Raw genomic sequence first — 12,816 nt, 5'->3', positions numbered from 1 at the left:
ATGGTTGGTTGGAAACATTGAGTACTTTCAAACATGTTCTTTAGCAATGAAATCCAATTAACTTTACAATCATGTCAAACCAGATGTCAAGGCAATGTCTGGGACAAAGTCGGGCTGATGACGGGCAGCTAATCACTTGTTTGGCAAAATGGCTCAGAGAATGATGGTTGTCTGGATTTCCATGACATTTTCTAAAATTATTCATGATCTGTAGAGGACAAATTCTAATGACTTTCGTATGCATTTGACTTTCTCTCTATCACCACCATTAGACTGACATTTGATGCTTATGGACAGATGTCTCAACCATGAAACGTTTTTGCAGATACTCGGTATCCTTGTACGATAACGGTTCCTGAGTTTGTTGATCCCAGCATCTTTGGATCAAAGGAGGAAGTCAGGTGAAGATAGAAAATGAGAATGTCCATGTTGGGAGGAGGTTTTGTTGGATGGATGGGTCATCATCATGGAGAGATCACTGTTCTGTTCCCGTTTCCAGCTGACTGTCAGCATTGTTTTTAAAGGATTGATCATGACTGTTCCATAATGTTATTGTAACCATGATGACAACCCTCTCTAATCTTAAGTAAGTACTTATTTTAACCAAAATCATGGCAAGTCCTTGTTGTGCCTAAACTTTACCGAACCTTAATCATAGCATTGTCACATCATAAAACGTATTTACTTTCCAACACAGATTTGGAATTATTTTGGGAGGCATAGACGCTCCAGAGGGCAAAGACAAACAAATATGGAGGACTTGTTGGTTCAGCGCTACCAGCAGGACAAAGTAACTTCATGGTCCTATTTTTTTCAGCTATTTATCATATTTGAATCCAAAGTTGGAAACATTTTGTTCATGACATTTAGATTTTCTCATTTTTTTGTTTGTTTCTGACACTAAAATTTATGGGCACTCAAATCAGGTTGTGATTGCAGTTGAGGTGTTTTTGCTCATGTTGTTACATTATCTATGTATGTATGTATGTATCTATGTATGTATGTATGTATGTATGTATGTATGTATGTATGTATGTATGTATGTATGTATGTATGTATGTATGTATGTATCTATCTATCTATCTATCTATCTATCTATCTATCTATCTATCTATCTATCTATCTATCTATCTATCTATCTATCTATCTATCTATCTATCTATCTATCTATCTATCTATCTATCTATCTATCTATCTATCTATCTATCTATCTATCTATCTATCTATCTATCTATCTATCTATCTATCTATCTATCTATCTATCTATCTATACATACATACATACATACATACATACATACATACATACATACATACATACATACATACCAACCCACCCATCCATCCATCCATCTACTTTTTTCCAGCAGATCTAAACACAAAGGTGTTTAATTTTGAGGCCAAACAAATACGTTTTTTTCTATTTGTTTTTGTATGTAAATGCATTTTAAAACATACTTAATTTTGTCTTTTTCCCTAGTTATACAATACATTAATGTTAGAATAAGTGTACAGCTGAGTAGTTAAAACATTTAATCGAAGTAGGCCTATCTTTTTTTCCCCATTACACTAAAATAATAGCATATATCTATATGTCAGATATATAAAGCCTCACAAAACTAGTAATTCCCATATTTCCTGCAGTCTTTGAATCTGTCATCTGACGCGTTGGAAGTAGGTGTGTGTGTGTGTAAATTGACTGCCGTCTTCTCTGTGTTGATGCATTCATAAATCTCTGTCCAGCCAATAGGGAAACTCATGTTAATCCCAGGTCGGTAAAAAGCCGGTGTGAGTCCAGAGGAGGTGCTAATCTGAGGAGACAGTCAGTGGACACAGACAGAGAGACAGCTTGTTGTTTTTTTTGGAGATGTCCGATATTCCTACAAACTTTTCCACCACTTTATCGCATTTTGGAGCTTTGTGAAACTCCCAGAAGAGGAGACACCACAGCACAGAGAGACAGAGACGCACCGGTGCTTCCTCCACTTCATCCCAACATCACCGGCTCCTCTCGGGTGGGATTGCTTTAAACTGAGCTAGTAACACATCCTCTGGACACCCCGTTGACTCCGGTCGTCATGTCCTCCGGTGATGCGTCGGAGCAGAGTCGACGGGTCAGTGTGCTGTCATGGGATCAGGTGCGGCGTTTGGACTCCATCCTGGCGGAGAGCATACCGATCCACGGCCGCGGGAACTTCCCCACACTGTCCGTGCAGCCCCGCCAGATCGTGCAGGTGAGACCACGGTTTAAAAAAAGAATTTAAAAAAAAAAAAAAAAATCATTTGAACTCCACTTTCATACATTATTCACACATTCATGCACCAAAATAAGCAAAATATGTGCTTTTCACACAAAAACCTAACTTTATAATTAGTTTGACATACTGTGGTGCTAAGGTGCATTACTTCTTCAACTGTGCTTCTTCTATGTTTGTGATACATATTTAATACACTGTATGGATTAATTATCAGTAAACAGGTGTGCCTGCAACTCACAATAATAAAGTTGCCAGTTAAGAAAAAGGAGTTGTGGTGGGGTTGAATAGTTTTTGCAGTATTATTAGAGTGGTAGACCCGGTTGAAAAAAATGGTGTGTCACCCCTTTAACACACACACACATAGAGCAGATGGACCAATACACGGGAAGCACTGCACAGATTTCCATATTGATAAGTTATTAAATAGGAGGGGGGGGGGATTCACTGTGTTAACAATCAGCCTACACACTTATAAATCAGTACATGGACACTAACTATGTTGAGGTAATTTATTGAAACGTCCAACAACTAGTGAAAATACTGTCTGGATTTTCCACATAATGCTGTAAATAACAGCTGAGAACATGTACATTTTAGTGGATGCTAAATTTCTCAAAGTAAAATGACTTGTTGCTTTAAAATGTGCTGATTTAAAAAAAAACACCTGAATAATCTTCACTTAACAAAAGTTCTTCTTTAGACTCGACTGCTGCCGCTGCTTCTTTTTCTTCAGTGGTTGGGATTTGTGGCAGAGCTGATTATACTTAAAAATACATTTGATCACTCTTACTCTTAACACAGACACACGACTGGGGATGATCTAACACCATGACTGCAGTTTTCCACTAGCTCACTTAATGCTTATGCTCCCTCAGTCATATTTATTTTTGTTCACAGCTCTCGAGAGATAATTACTGCAGAGTATTTACTAGGAATGACACGTACAGGGAGAATAGCCTGTGCTGAAATTTTCCTGGATGTTATTTAAATGCCAATAATCCTGGTTTTTATTTCACTTGAGTGATTCATATTTTCTGTGGTGACTCTGTGGGGGGAAGAAAGACCATCACCCACCCATACGCACCCACGCATAACATTTCGAGGGCCTCTATAATCAGGGAGGCCCCAACCATCTGCTCGGAACATCCCCCTGCTGATGGCTTTCCTATATAATACAGTCCTATAAGCAACAGGGACCCCAAACATGTTTCTTTCCAGGAGCTCGAGCACTTTTTATGGAGCTTTCAGATACCAGCTTTTGGAAAAATGAGCCCACTGCCTCCTCAAAGTCTTCATCTTAGTTTCCAGTTTCTGTCCTGCCTAATGCTAACAAGTTAGCACACTGGATGTAGCATTATCCAAAGTAGAAAGAGGCACAATTTAGTCGTGCAGAGTTGTTTTTTGGTATAAGCTGGAGTTTCTTTGCCTAAGAATGTTTTTTTTTTTCTCAGTGAATTACCAATAAGCTATGCAAAAAGTTGGAAATTTCTTTAAACAAAAAAAAACAAATAAGATACTTCTGAAAAGTTGTGGAAAAGAAGATCTTCAAATAGAAAAAAATATTCAAAAAAAGATGTTTACTGTTTTGTGATGTTGCAGCATATTTAATAACACAACACATATTTCAAACGTGCTACTGTTAATATATATTTTTTAGCATCATGCACCTGTCAGTATTGATTGATTTGAAACACCTGGGCTGCTTCGTTCTGCAGCATCAACATTAAAGTGTCCAAAATCAAGTCAGACGGCATGTTCCCTGTCATGGAAAATGTCAAGCAGGTTTTCAAATTTCAGCTGGTTGATTTACATACTGGACATGAATGTAAACCAATGGATGGAGGGAGAAACCCCATTTACAGGTCTAAACCACTACGATATGCAATGGAAAATGGTTGACAGCGACGCAAGGTGATCATGATTCACAGTAAACGGGCTAAAACATGCGTCACCACCGGTCTGCTACGTGAATGTCATTTATTTTTAGCCCACGCACCGGAGTCGCCCACCTGAGACAGAATAGAGGTGATTTCGGAGGTGACCGACGGATCACGCTCCCAATGAGTCACAGGAGCCCCCTTCAATGGTGGGTTTGTCTCAGGGCTACATTTAAATAACATCTGTTTGTGGTCTGGTTGTAAATGAGCCTTTAGTGCAGTGAAAGAAAACTTTTATTGTTACTGACACCGCTGTACTCTGGGTTTCATTTATCAACCCGCAGCCAGAATCCGTGATGGTCATGTTCCCCCTCAGCAGGATATACCCCCAGAGGCCCCATGTACATACCCGGTAGCATACTACCACATGATGATAAACGCAGATATATGATGAGTGTGTCATAGCTTACGTAATTTGTTGAGTGGGTTCATGTGTGTGGGTGAAGGTATGTTTTTTTTTCTTTTTTTAAATCTGAAACCATTACTCTGTTTTCCCTGAGGGTCTTCGGATATGAAGCAAAATGCAAGCAGTGGATTAGGGCCTATAATAACAGTGGGCTGGTGGGTCAGGTTTGACAACGTATCACTGTGGTAAGTGGAGACCAGTAGCCTGACTCCACTGTGGCCCTCGCCAGACTGTAAACCAACTCCTCACTGGGCTATTGTTGGGGCCGAGCAACATGAAGATACCACATGCTCCCAGTGCTCCGTGGAGGATGTAACTTGGTAACATTCATTTCTACACTCAATGTTTTTTTAGTGCTGATGGTATCTCTGGCTGGATTTTCCGTCAATGAAGTAAGAATTTTCTGTCTGCTTCAAAGTTTTGGCCAAAGGGTCCAATAATACTGCTCCTGCTTTGAACTTCGAAAAACAAAACTTTCAATAATTTCTTGTGTGCGTGGGGAAGTAGCTACCAGTGAGCACACCAAAGTCTGCATTTTTTTCCTGCGATTTTTGGGGTTTAGTTACTAAGAGAGTTTTCATTATGTAATTAAAAAACAATTCACAATTGTTTTTAATTCATTCAAGATGGCTATTTTTAGAACAACAAAAAGCAAATATATAAATAAATGGGTTAGTATCCCCACCTTGAAACATCATTTAAACCTTCCTGTTGGGAAATACCATTTCACTGATTTCAACAGTTAGAACAGATACAATTTGAAAAATCCTAAATAAAGGTTGGAGGCTAAAGGAGTAAGTCCATTTTTATGGGCTTGTGAGACAGTGAGAAAGAAATTTGAGATTGTGGCCGGCCACCACAAAAAACCCAACAATGTATGGGAAACAGAAATGACAACAACGCATCTTGATTGAAAAAAATATATAATTTGGATTTTATCTACCCAGGCGTGGTGATGAGTACAGCCTGGTGTAATTACTGGAAACACAGTGTTGGGTATATTGAGGGAAATTGTGTCTGTGTCACCTGATTTTTGTTCAGAACAGACACCACGGTACAAATGTAAACACTTTAAAAGCCTTAAAATTTAATTCTTGCATCTAATACTCATTTGTAGTTTCAAAACAGAGAACAAAGATAGCTGCAGCGGCAGCCAACTGGGGAGTAGCTTGGTTCGTCTATTCAAAAGACACAGTTAGAGTCGTTCTCACCAGTTTTAGCTTACACGGCTGGCTGAAACATCTAATACAACAAAATTCTTCCCAAATGGGTCCCTTGGATAAAATCCTATCAAATAAAGTTTGAGTGGACTGAGACATTAAAACTTCTGTGAATCCTCAAAGCACTTAAACAAATTCTTCATTGAAAACATCTATCACACATCTGGTTTCAGCCCAAGACTCACTGAGCACACAGGTGAAATGACCACCCATGCATAGGAAATTCAAGGAAGCTATTCAAATAAGAGGAAAAACCATCATCATCATCCCCCGATGCCTGCCAAGCTACTGTACGAGTGACTGGCTGGGTTAGTCTTGGAGTGGATGCAAAGGTCAGGGACTCGTAACTCCTCATTCGCTGTCGCCATTTGCTTGGCAAGAGGAATGATCTGACTCACTGCCCAGAGCTCTCATTGGCGTCCAGGGGACTACGGGCTGGTAAACGGCCGGGTCATTTCAAACTGCCATAATAAAAACACACTCAGGCCGCAGCTTAAATGAAATACTCAAGAAAACTATTGAGACTGCAGAAGGAAAGTGGAGAGAGTGTAATGTGTCGCCAAGGCGTTGTCAACACCAGACAGTCTGGTGTGTTTGCGGCTCTTTTTACAAGGCGTTTTAGCTCGAACGTCGGCGGAAGTGTCTCCCCTCGCCCAGGTGCTGGTGCGTCATGTGGGAAATGCACTGGCCTGTTTTATGAGTGCTGAAGAACGGGGCCGGTGGGGGTGGCGGAACTACACTTCCTCAAACGGTTCTTTCGGGACCCCCAGACAGGCACATTATGGCGTGCTGTTAACTCGGATCAACTGTTTAAGTGTGAGGTCAGCGCAAATACTGCTGCAGGTTTCCCTTGCCAGATAGTTAAAAAAAAAAAGACTTCTCTGCAGTATTGTCCACTTCCCTCGTGAAACCGTTTATAATTTAGCTCTGAAAAGCATCTCACTGTTTCTCTTTAGATTTTGGAGTTATAAGGTTGCTTAGATGCATTTTGTTTGAACACCACATTATAAATATCTTACAGTCCTTGAATTGGTTTTGTCTCTTTGAGTGACAAAGGTTTTGTGTCTGTGGTGGAATTTACTCTCTTCAAACTTGTCTGTGTGTTAAGCATGGAGCTTGAATCTGGTTAGCTTAGTATAAACAATGGAGGCAGGGGGAAACAACTCGAACTGTGCTGTTTGTGCAAAAATACATCTACTAGCACCTCTTGAATGGTCTCATTTACACATTGAATGTGATTTGTTTAATCTGACACAAGCAGAAATGTTGAAAAAAATGACAATGTGTGGTTTTAGGGGGGAACAACAGTTTACTCATCCAATTTGTATTTTAGCATCTGCTGTTTAGCCAGGCTATCACACTAGTTTATAAATTCCTAACTCACAGACAAAAAAAAGTTACTTTTGCAACGTAAAGGTTCCAGCACAAAATTGATCCATATCTGCATTTCTGTTCTATACGGAAAAACAAAATACAATGTCTAAAAATAAGGTTAAAAAACCCCATTTCCCTTTGAAAAGATCAAGTGGTTTCTGTGTTTGGCTGAGTTTCAAACTGTGATAAAGTGATATCACAGAGCGAAATGCTTCCTTGCTATTTCATAATGATGTGTGGGTCGGGGTGGTTTTTTTTTTATAACACCTCATCTGACCTGTAATGTCAGCCAACCTGACCTGGAAAAATGTGTTCATCACCTGAACCTGAACTCTCCGCAAACCACTAACTTTAGCCTGAATCTTATCCACTGTGTCGCGACGGCATACGTAGCCCATAATGGAGTAAGAGATAAGGTTTCTTGCGCGAGCCACAGTAGGTTACGGCAAAGTGAGCAGTGTTGCAATATTTTGTTTTGTAGCTGTTTGCCCAAAAGTTGGCAAAATGCAATGATGGCTTCACAGTCTAGGCGACTAGATAACCAGAGGAATATGTACATAAGAAGTACACAAGTTAAACAGTAACAATTATGACGTGTCACAACAATGAGGAACCTGAAGAGGTTTGTAAGGTCAAAACCAGAGGGGGAAGTTAATGCAAAATACACAAAATACTTTGCTAAGTTTACTTCCTGCTTTCTTGTGTGTTTTACGGCTTTAGTACGTAAAAGGTTACAAAGCTGACAGCTAAAAATATACAACACGAACACTTAAAAAAAAAAATTGTTTTAATATAGATAGATTCTTTTTGCATATTAGCAAAGAAGCCCGTTGTCATTTAAGTAGCTCCATTGAAAGGGGATTTACTGTCATACTGTCTCTTAGTATTCTGATAGGATCACAGGGTTGAATAATCATCTCTCTACATTGATGGCTGTTAGAGGAAGGACAACAACAACAGATCCCTGTGGCTCAGTGACAGTTCTCCAATGGACAGCTGTGTTTTTCATTTCTTCAGAATTGGCGGTGTCAGCTGGTTTTCTCCCCTTTGTGTCATCTGACTGATGCAACAGACAGGAAGCATAAACATCTCCGCCGTCTGTCGTTCAGCAGTTTTCCCAAGCAGCGCAGCAGTGAGTGCGTGGTGTGTTCCAGTTACCAAATAAACCCTTTTTCCTGCCAACGAGTGTTCACACAGTACGACAGGGAAGCAATCACATTTCCTTAACATGGTCATCGCCATTAGTTTAAAAGTTCACAGCTGAATTGTGTCATTTTCCACAGCTTATCTGCACTGTGCTGCTGTTGTTAGTACCTGACATTTGAATACACAACTCTGTTAGATCAGGTATTCATGTCTTTACAGAATGCAGGGCAGTATCACCCTCAGGCAGCAGATTGGATTGAGTGTCACCGTCCTTTTGAGTGAAGAATCACATAACAACCACTTTGTTATCAGTCTTCTTCAGCAACATACTAAAAACCAACCTGCCACTGGCTGCAGACAGATTTTTACACTTAATATTTACAAGTTAGGAGATTTGTGAAGAAGCAAAGGTTTTATTATCCCGTCAAGGCTTTTTTATTCAAAATAAAATTGTAAAGTTTCAAGTAAATTTGATGGTTTTACACCTTGAGTAAAAAAAAAAAAAAAAATCAATTTTCCTTTCTATTTTTTCTGCCGTCAAACTAAATTAAATGTCCAGCAAAGTGAACTGAATTCATTTTGCAGAATGAAATAAGCAAAGTTTTCATGTCTCAACTGCTACATTTAATTCTTGTGCTATTTTACCTTGAAACGACAGCACCTCACATTCTTTTTATTTGAAGCAGTAATGAGAGAGCTTCTCCGTTTTTGCATGTACAAACCTGTTTTTTCTGTGTCAGCCTCTTATGATTTTGATCTTGTTTTATCTTGTTTTGGATTACCATCACTCAGTTTTTTCCCTCTGTCTCTTTATCTGTCAGGTGGTCAGGGCTCGGCTGGAGGAGCATGGAGTGGTGGTACGTGACGTTAAGCTCAACGGCTCAGCAGCCAGCCATGTGCTGCACCAGGACAACGGTCTTGGCTACAAAGACCTGGACCTGATCTTTGGCCTGAGTCTGACCGACGACAGAACCTTCCGGCTGGTGAAGGACGTGGTGCTGGACTGCCTGGTGGACTTCTTGCCTGAAGGGGTGTGCAGGCAGCGAATCACAGCCCTCGCCCTGAAGGAGGCGTACGTGCAGAAATTGGTGAAAGTTTGCAACGAGACCGACCGCTGGAGCCTCATTTCGCTGTCCAACAACACCGGCAAGAATGTGGAGCTGAAGTTCGTGGACTCTCTGAGAAGGCAGTTTGAGTTTAGTGTCGACTCCTTCCAGATCACTCTGGATTCGTTGCTGCTCTTTGACCGCTGCTCGGAGACGGCCATGTCCGAGACCTTCCACCCTACAGTGCAGGGGGAGAGTATGTATGGAGACTTTGAGGAAGCTCTCGGCCATTTTCGCTCCAAGACTATCGCCACCCGCAGCCCAGAAGAGATCCGGGGCGGCGGACTGCTTAAGTACTGCCACCTGTTGGTGCGCGGCTTCCAACCGTCCACCGAGTCTCCGATGAAACTGATGCAGCGCTACATGTGTTCACGCTTCTTCATCGACTTCCCCGACATAAGCGAGCAGCAGAGGAAACTGGAGGCGTATCTGCAGAACCACTTCGCGGGCATGGAGCACAAGCGCTACGAGTACCTGATGACGCTGAGGTGGGTGGTGAACGAAAGCACTGTGTGTCTGATGGGCCACGAGCGACGCCAGACGCTGGCACTTATTTCCGCCCTGGCGCTGCGCGTGATGGCCGAACAGAACGCGATCCCCGCTCTGTCCAACATCACCTGCTACTACCAGCCCGCTCCCTATGTCAGAGACGTCAACTTCAGCAATTACTATGTGGCACAAGTTCAGTCACACATGACCACGTGCAGTAACTCTTATCAAACGTGGCTTCCTTGCAGGTGAGCAGTGACTTTACAGACGTGTAAAGAGCTTTCTGTTTTAACTTTACATCGATGTAAGCTGAGCATTCATTACCCGCAGTGTCCACAGCGAGCGTCGTGTTCTGGCTCAGTTGTGGCCGCAGGAGAAAATACGCTGCCATTTGACCCAGCGCGAGTTTGTCCACTGGGTCTGTGAGCTGACCATCTCAAGCACAGCTCTTCCCGGCTCCGCTATTTTTATTGGTCTGGTCCATTTTGTCAGACCGACTTTCATCTCTGAAGCATAAAATTCTCTTGTGAATGTATAATGCCTGTATTTAGTGACAATTGTGCTCCATTTTATTTGTTATGACTTTGTGTTAACACATATGCAGCACAACTAATTTTTTCTTGTTTTTACCTTGTGTAAGAGAGACAAAGAGACAAATGGTATAAATCTGCTCTTTCAGGCTTTCTTTGATCACCTATATTGTGTTTCATTGCAGCCAAATTTACCACATCGTTGTTCTCATTTACATATTTTTCTGTTTCTGTTCCGTGACAGCAGCTCTGCTGGGAGATCTGTTATACTCACACTTAAAATAATTAACTAGAAAAGTTAGAGGCACAAAGAGATGTCATATTCACCCAAAAAAGTATCTAAACCAGCAGCAAATGTGTTTTCAGTATGTTGGAAAACAAAAAAGCAAAAGAACTCTGAACTGTGTTAGAAATGTGGCTGTTGGAGAACTGAAACATTTACAGGGGATTTTAAATGAGTTACAGAGACGTTAGTGAGTTCAGCCAGAGCTCAGCCAGAATTTTATGGACATGTTGGGGTTTACAGTGCTCAGTACGTCTGTAGCAACGTGGCTTGTTTGTATTGATGCCCAATGTGGAGAAAAATGTATGTTTTTTTTTAATTTTTTATTTGCAAAATCTTACATGAAAACCATTCCACTAAGTGATATTGATTAATACTGCTGTAAAAAAAAAAAAAAAAAATCATATTCGAGCCATTATAATTATACCTTTTTATTCTGTTCTTGTTTCATAACCAATGTATGGAAAGATATGAAGGGTTAATATGTGACGGAGGAACTTTGCCAGTTCTGTTTCTTGTCTGATGGAGGCTTTGTGATGGGTGTTAAACGAAATGTAAATACAAGGTACGAAACCAGAAAGCTGTTTTTCTTTTGTTCTGTCTGTGGTTTCAGATGAGGGAGAAAAAAAAGGACCAAAGAAATACTTTCTTGTGTAGCATGACAAACAAAGACTGTATGTAATTCCAAGTGCCTGAATATGACCGACATCTTTAAAGTAGTTGCTATGTAAGAACTGTTTTTAAATCTTTTGCATCCAGGTTACTGTATATTTCTATATCCAGGGTCAAGGTATTTGTTTTTAAATCATTAAAGAAAATGTCAACAACTGAAAGATGGCAATGTTTTCTCTACATGATCTGCACGACGAGGACAAACTGTTCCAATACGCTCCAGTTGACTCAAATTTGTCTGGGGATGTGCAATGAATGCATACTTTATCTCCATTCTCTGCATCACGTCGTCTCAGTTACAATCGCTCTAAAGATCTCCCTCCGTCTATCTTTCATGATCTTCCTCCATCGCACACAAACCGCCTTGTGTGTTGCCTGTGTCCCATCAGCCAGACACCAACTGGCCCAACACAAACACTCACTTGTTCGAGCTCCACGCACATTTCACCCCCAGAAATGGAGTCCCCTGAGCCCTGGCCTATACATTAGCCGTTTCCTTCCAGTTGTGCATCCGACAAGGGCTTTTCCTTGGCCCCAATCAGAGAGGGGAGATCGCTGTTGTTTGTCTTGGATGAGTTGAGCTCTGAAGGAGGGCAGCTGAGGACCAGGTGGTGAAATGGAACCGCTAGCTTTTCAGCAAATGTAATGATGCATCCCAACACTTCACTTCCTGGATGATCAAAACAGCTCAGTACTTCAACCCTTACTTAGACCAACATTTCTACCTCTATGACATTTGAATTACTTCTGCATTAGGGGATGACTTCATGATATTAAGTAGAGCATGAAATGGCATGTAGCTGGGACACACCTGCTTACTTATGATTTCTAATGGAGACACAAAGTACTTGGCCATGAAGGAAGTGCTGGAACACTTGAGTGAAGCATTCACTGATTTCTTTTATGAAAGTTCATTACGAAGGAAAGTGTCTGTCAGAGTGATTAAGAGGGCGAGATATAAATGCGACAAGGGAAATTTCCCTCCCTGGATTAGCTGTCAGACTCATCTCCAAACTGCAACAGAACCACTGAAGGAAACATGGGACTCCCCCGGAGACTTCTGTCTGAATAAACATGCATTAAAGGCGTAACTGAGACAGAGCATGTCTTTAACAAACCAGTGATTTCTGCATCTGGTGGCCAGGCTTAAAAAGTAATTTAGAGAGCTGGGAGGAATGTGTCATATTAATTCAACTACAGTAAGCTGTATAAATGTCAAAGCTTCCTTTTCTCAAGACTGATCTCAACGAAACTTTCCTCATAATGTCTAGCCCTGGTATAGTGGCATGGCTCTATGGATGTCAATAATGGCCTGTAGATCGGTCATTTGTGTGGGTTGCTATGACATGTTCATAGAGACATTAAACAGACATTAACAGTCCCGCAGATGGCAAA

General features: G+C 41.0%; 1 protein-coding gene across 1 annotated transcript; it reads left to right on the top strand.

The window, feature by feature from the left end:
• Nucleotides 1–1,751: 1,751 nt before the first annotated feature.
• On the top strand, nt 1,752–11,601 carry tent5bb (terminal nucleotidyltransferase 5Bb). The gene is made up of 2 exons (XM_069703363.1): nt 1,752–2,234; nt 9,163–11,601. Exons 1-2 carry the CDS (start codon nt 2,079–2,081, stop codon nt 10,186–10,188), a joined length of 1,182 nt encoding a protein of 393 aa, XP_069559464.1. The 5' UTR covers nt 1,752–2,078; the 3' UTR covers nt 10,189–11,601.
• The last annotated feature ends 1,215 nt before the right edge of the window (nt 11,602–12,816 follow it).

The sequence above is a fragment of the Brachyistius frenatus genome, unplaced genomic scaffold (assembly GCF_029030835.1).
Source record: "Brachyistius frenatus isolate BFR_SWC_R1_liver_20210118 unplaced genomic scaffold, ASM2903083v1 Contig_46, whole genome shotgun sequence".
Classification (NCBI taxonomy): Eukaryota; Metazoa; Chordata; class Actinopteri; family Embiotocidae; genus Brachyistius; species Brachyistius frenatus.
Note: the sequence above shows the minus strand (reverse complement) of the source record. Positions and strands in the feature narration are given on the sequence as shown.

Coding starts and splice junctions, on each gene's coding strand:
- tent5bb (XM_069703363.1), top strand. CDS start 2,079: ATGTCCTCCGGTGATGCGTCGGAGCAGAGTCGACGGGTCAGTGTGCTG. Junction 2,235..9,162: donor AGCCCCGCCAGATCGTGCAG/GTGAGACCACGG, acceptor TTTATCTGTCAG/GTGGTCAGGGCTCGGCTGGA.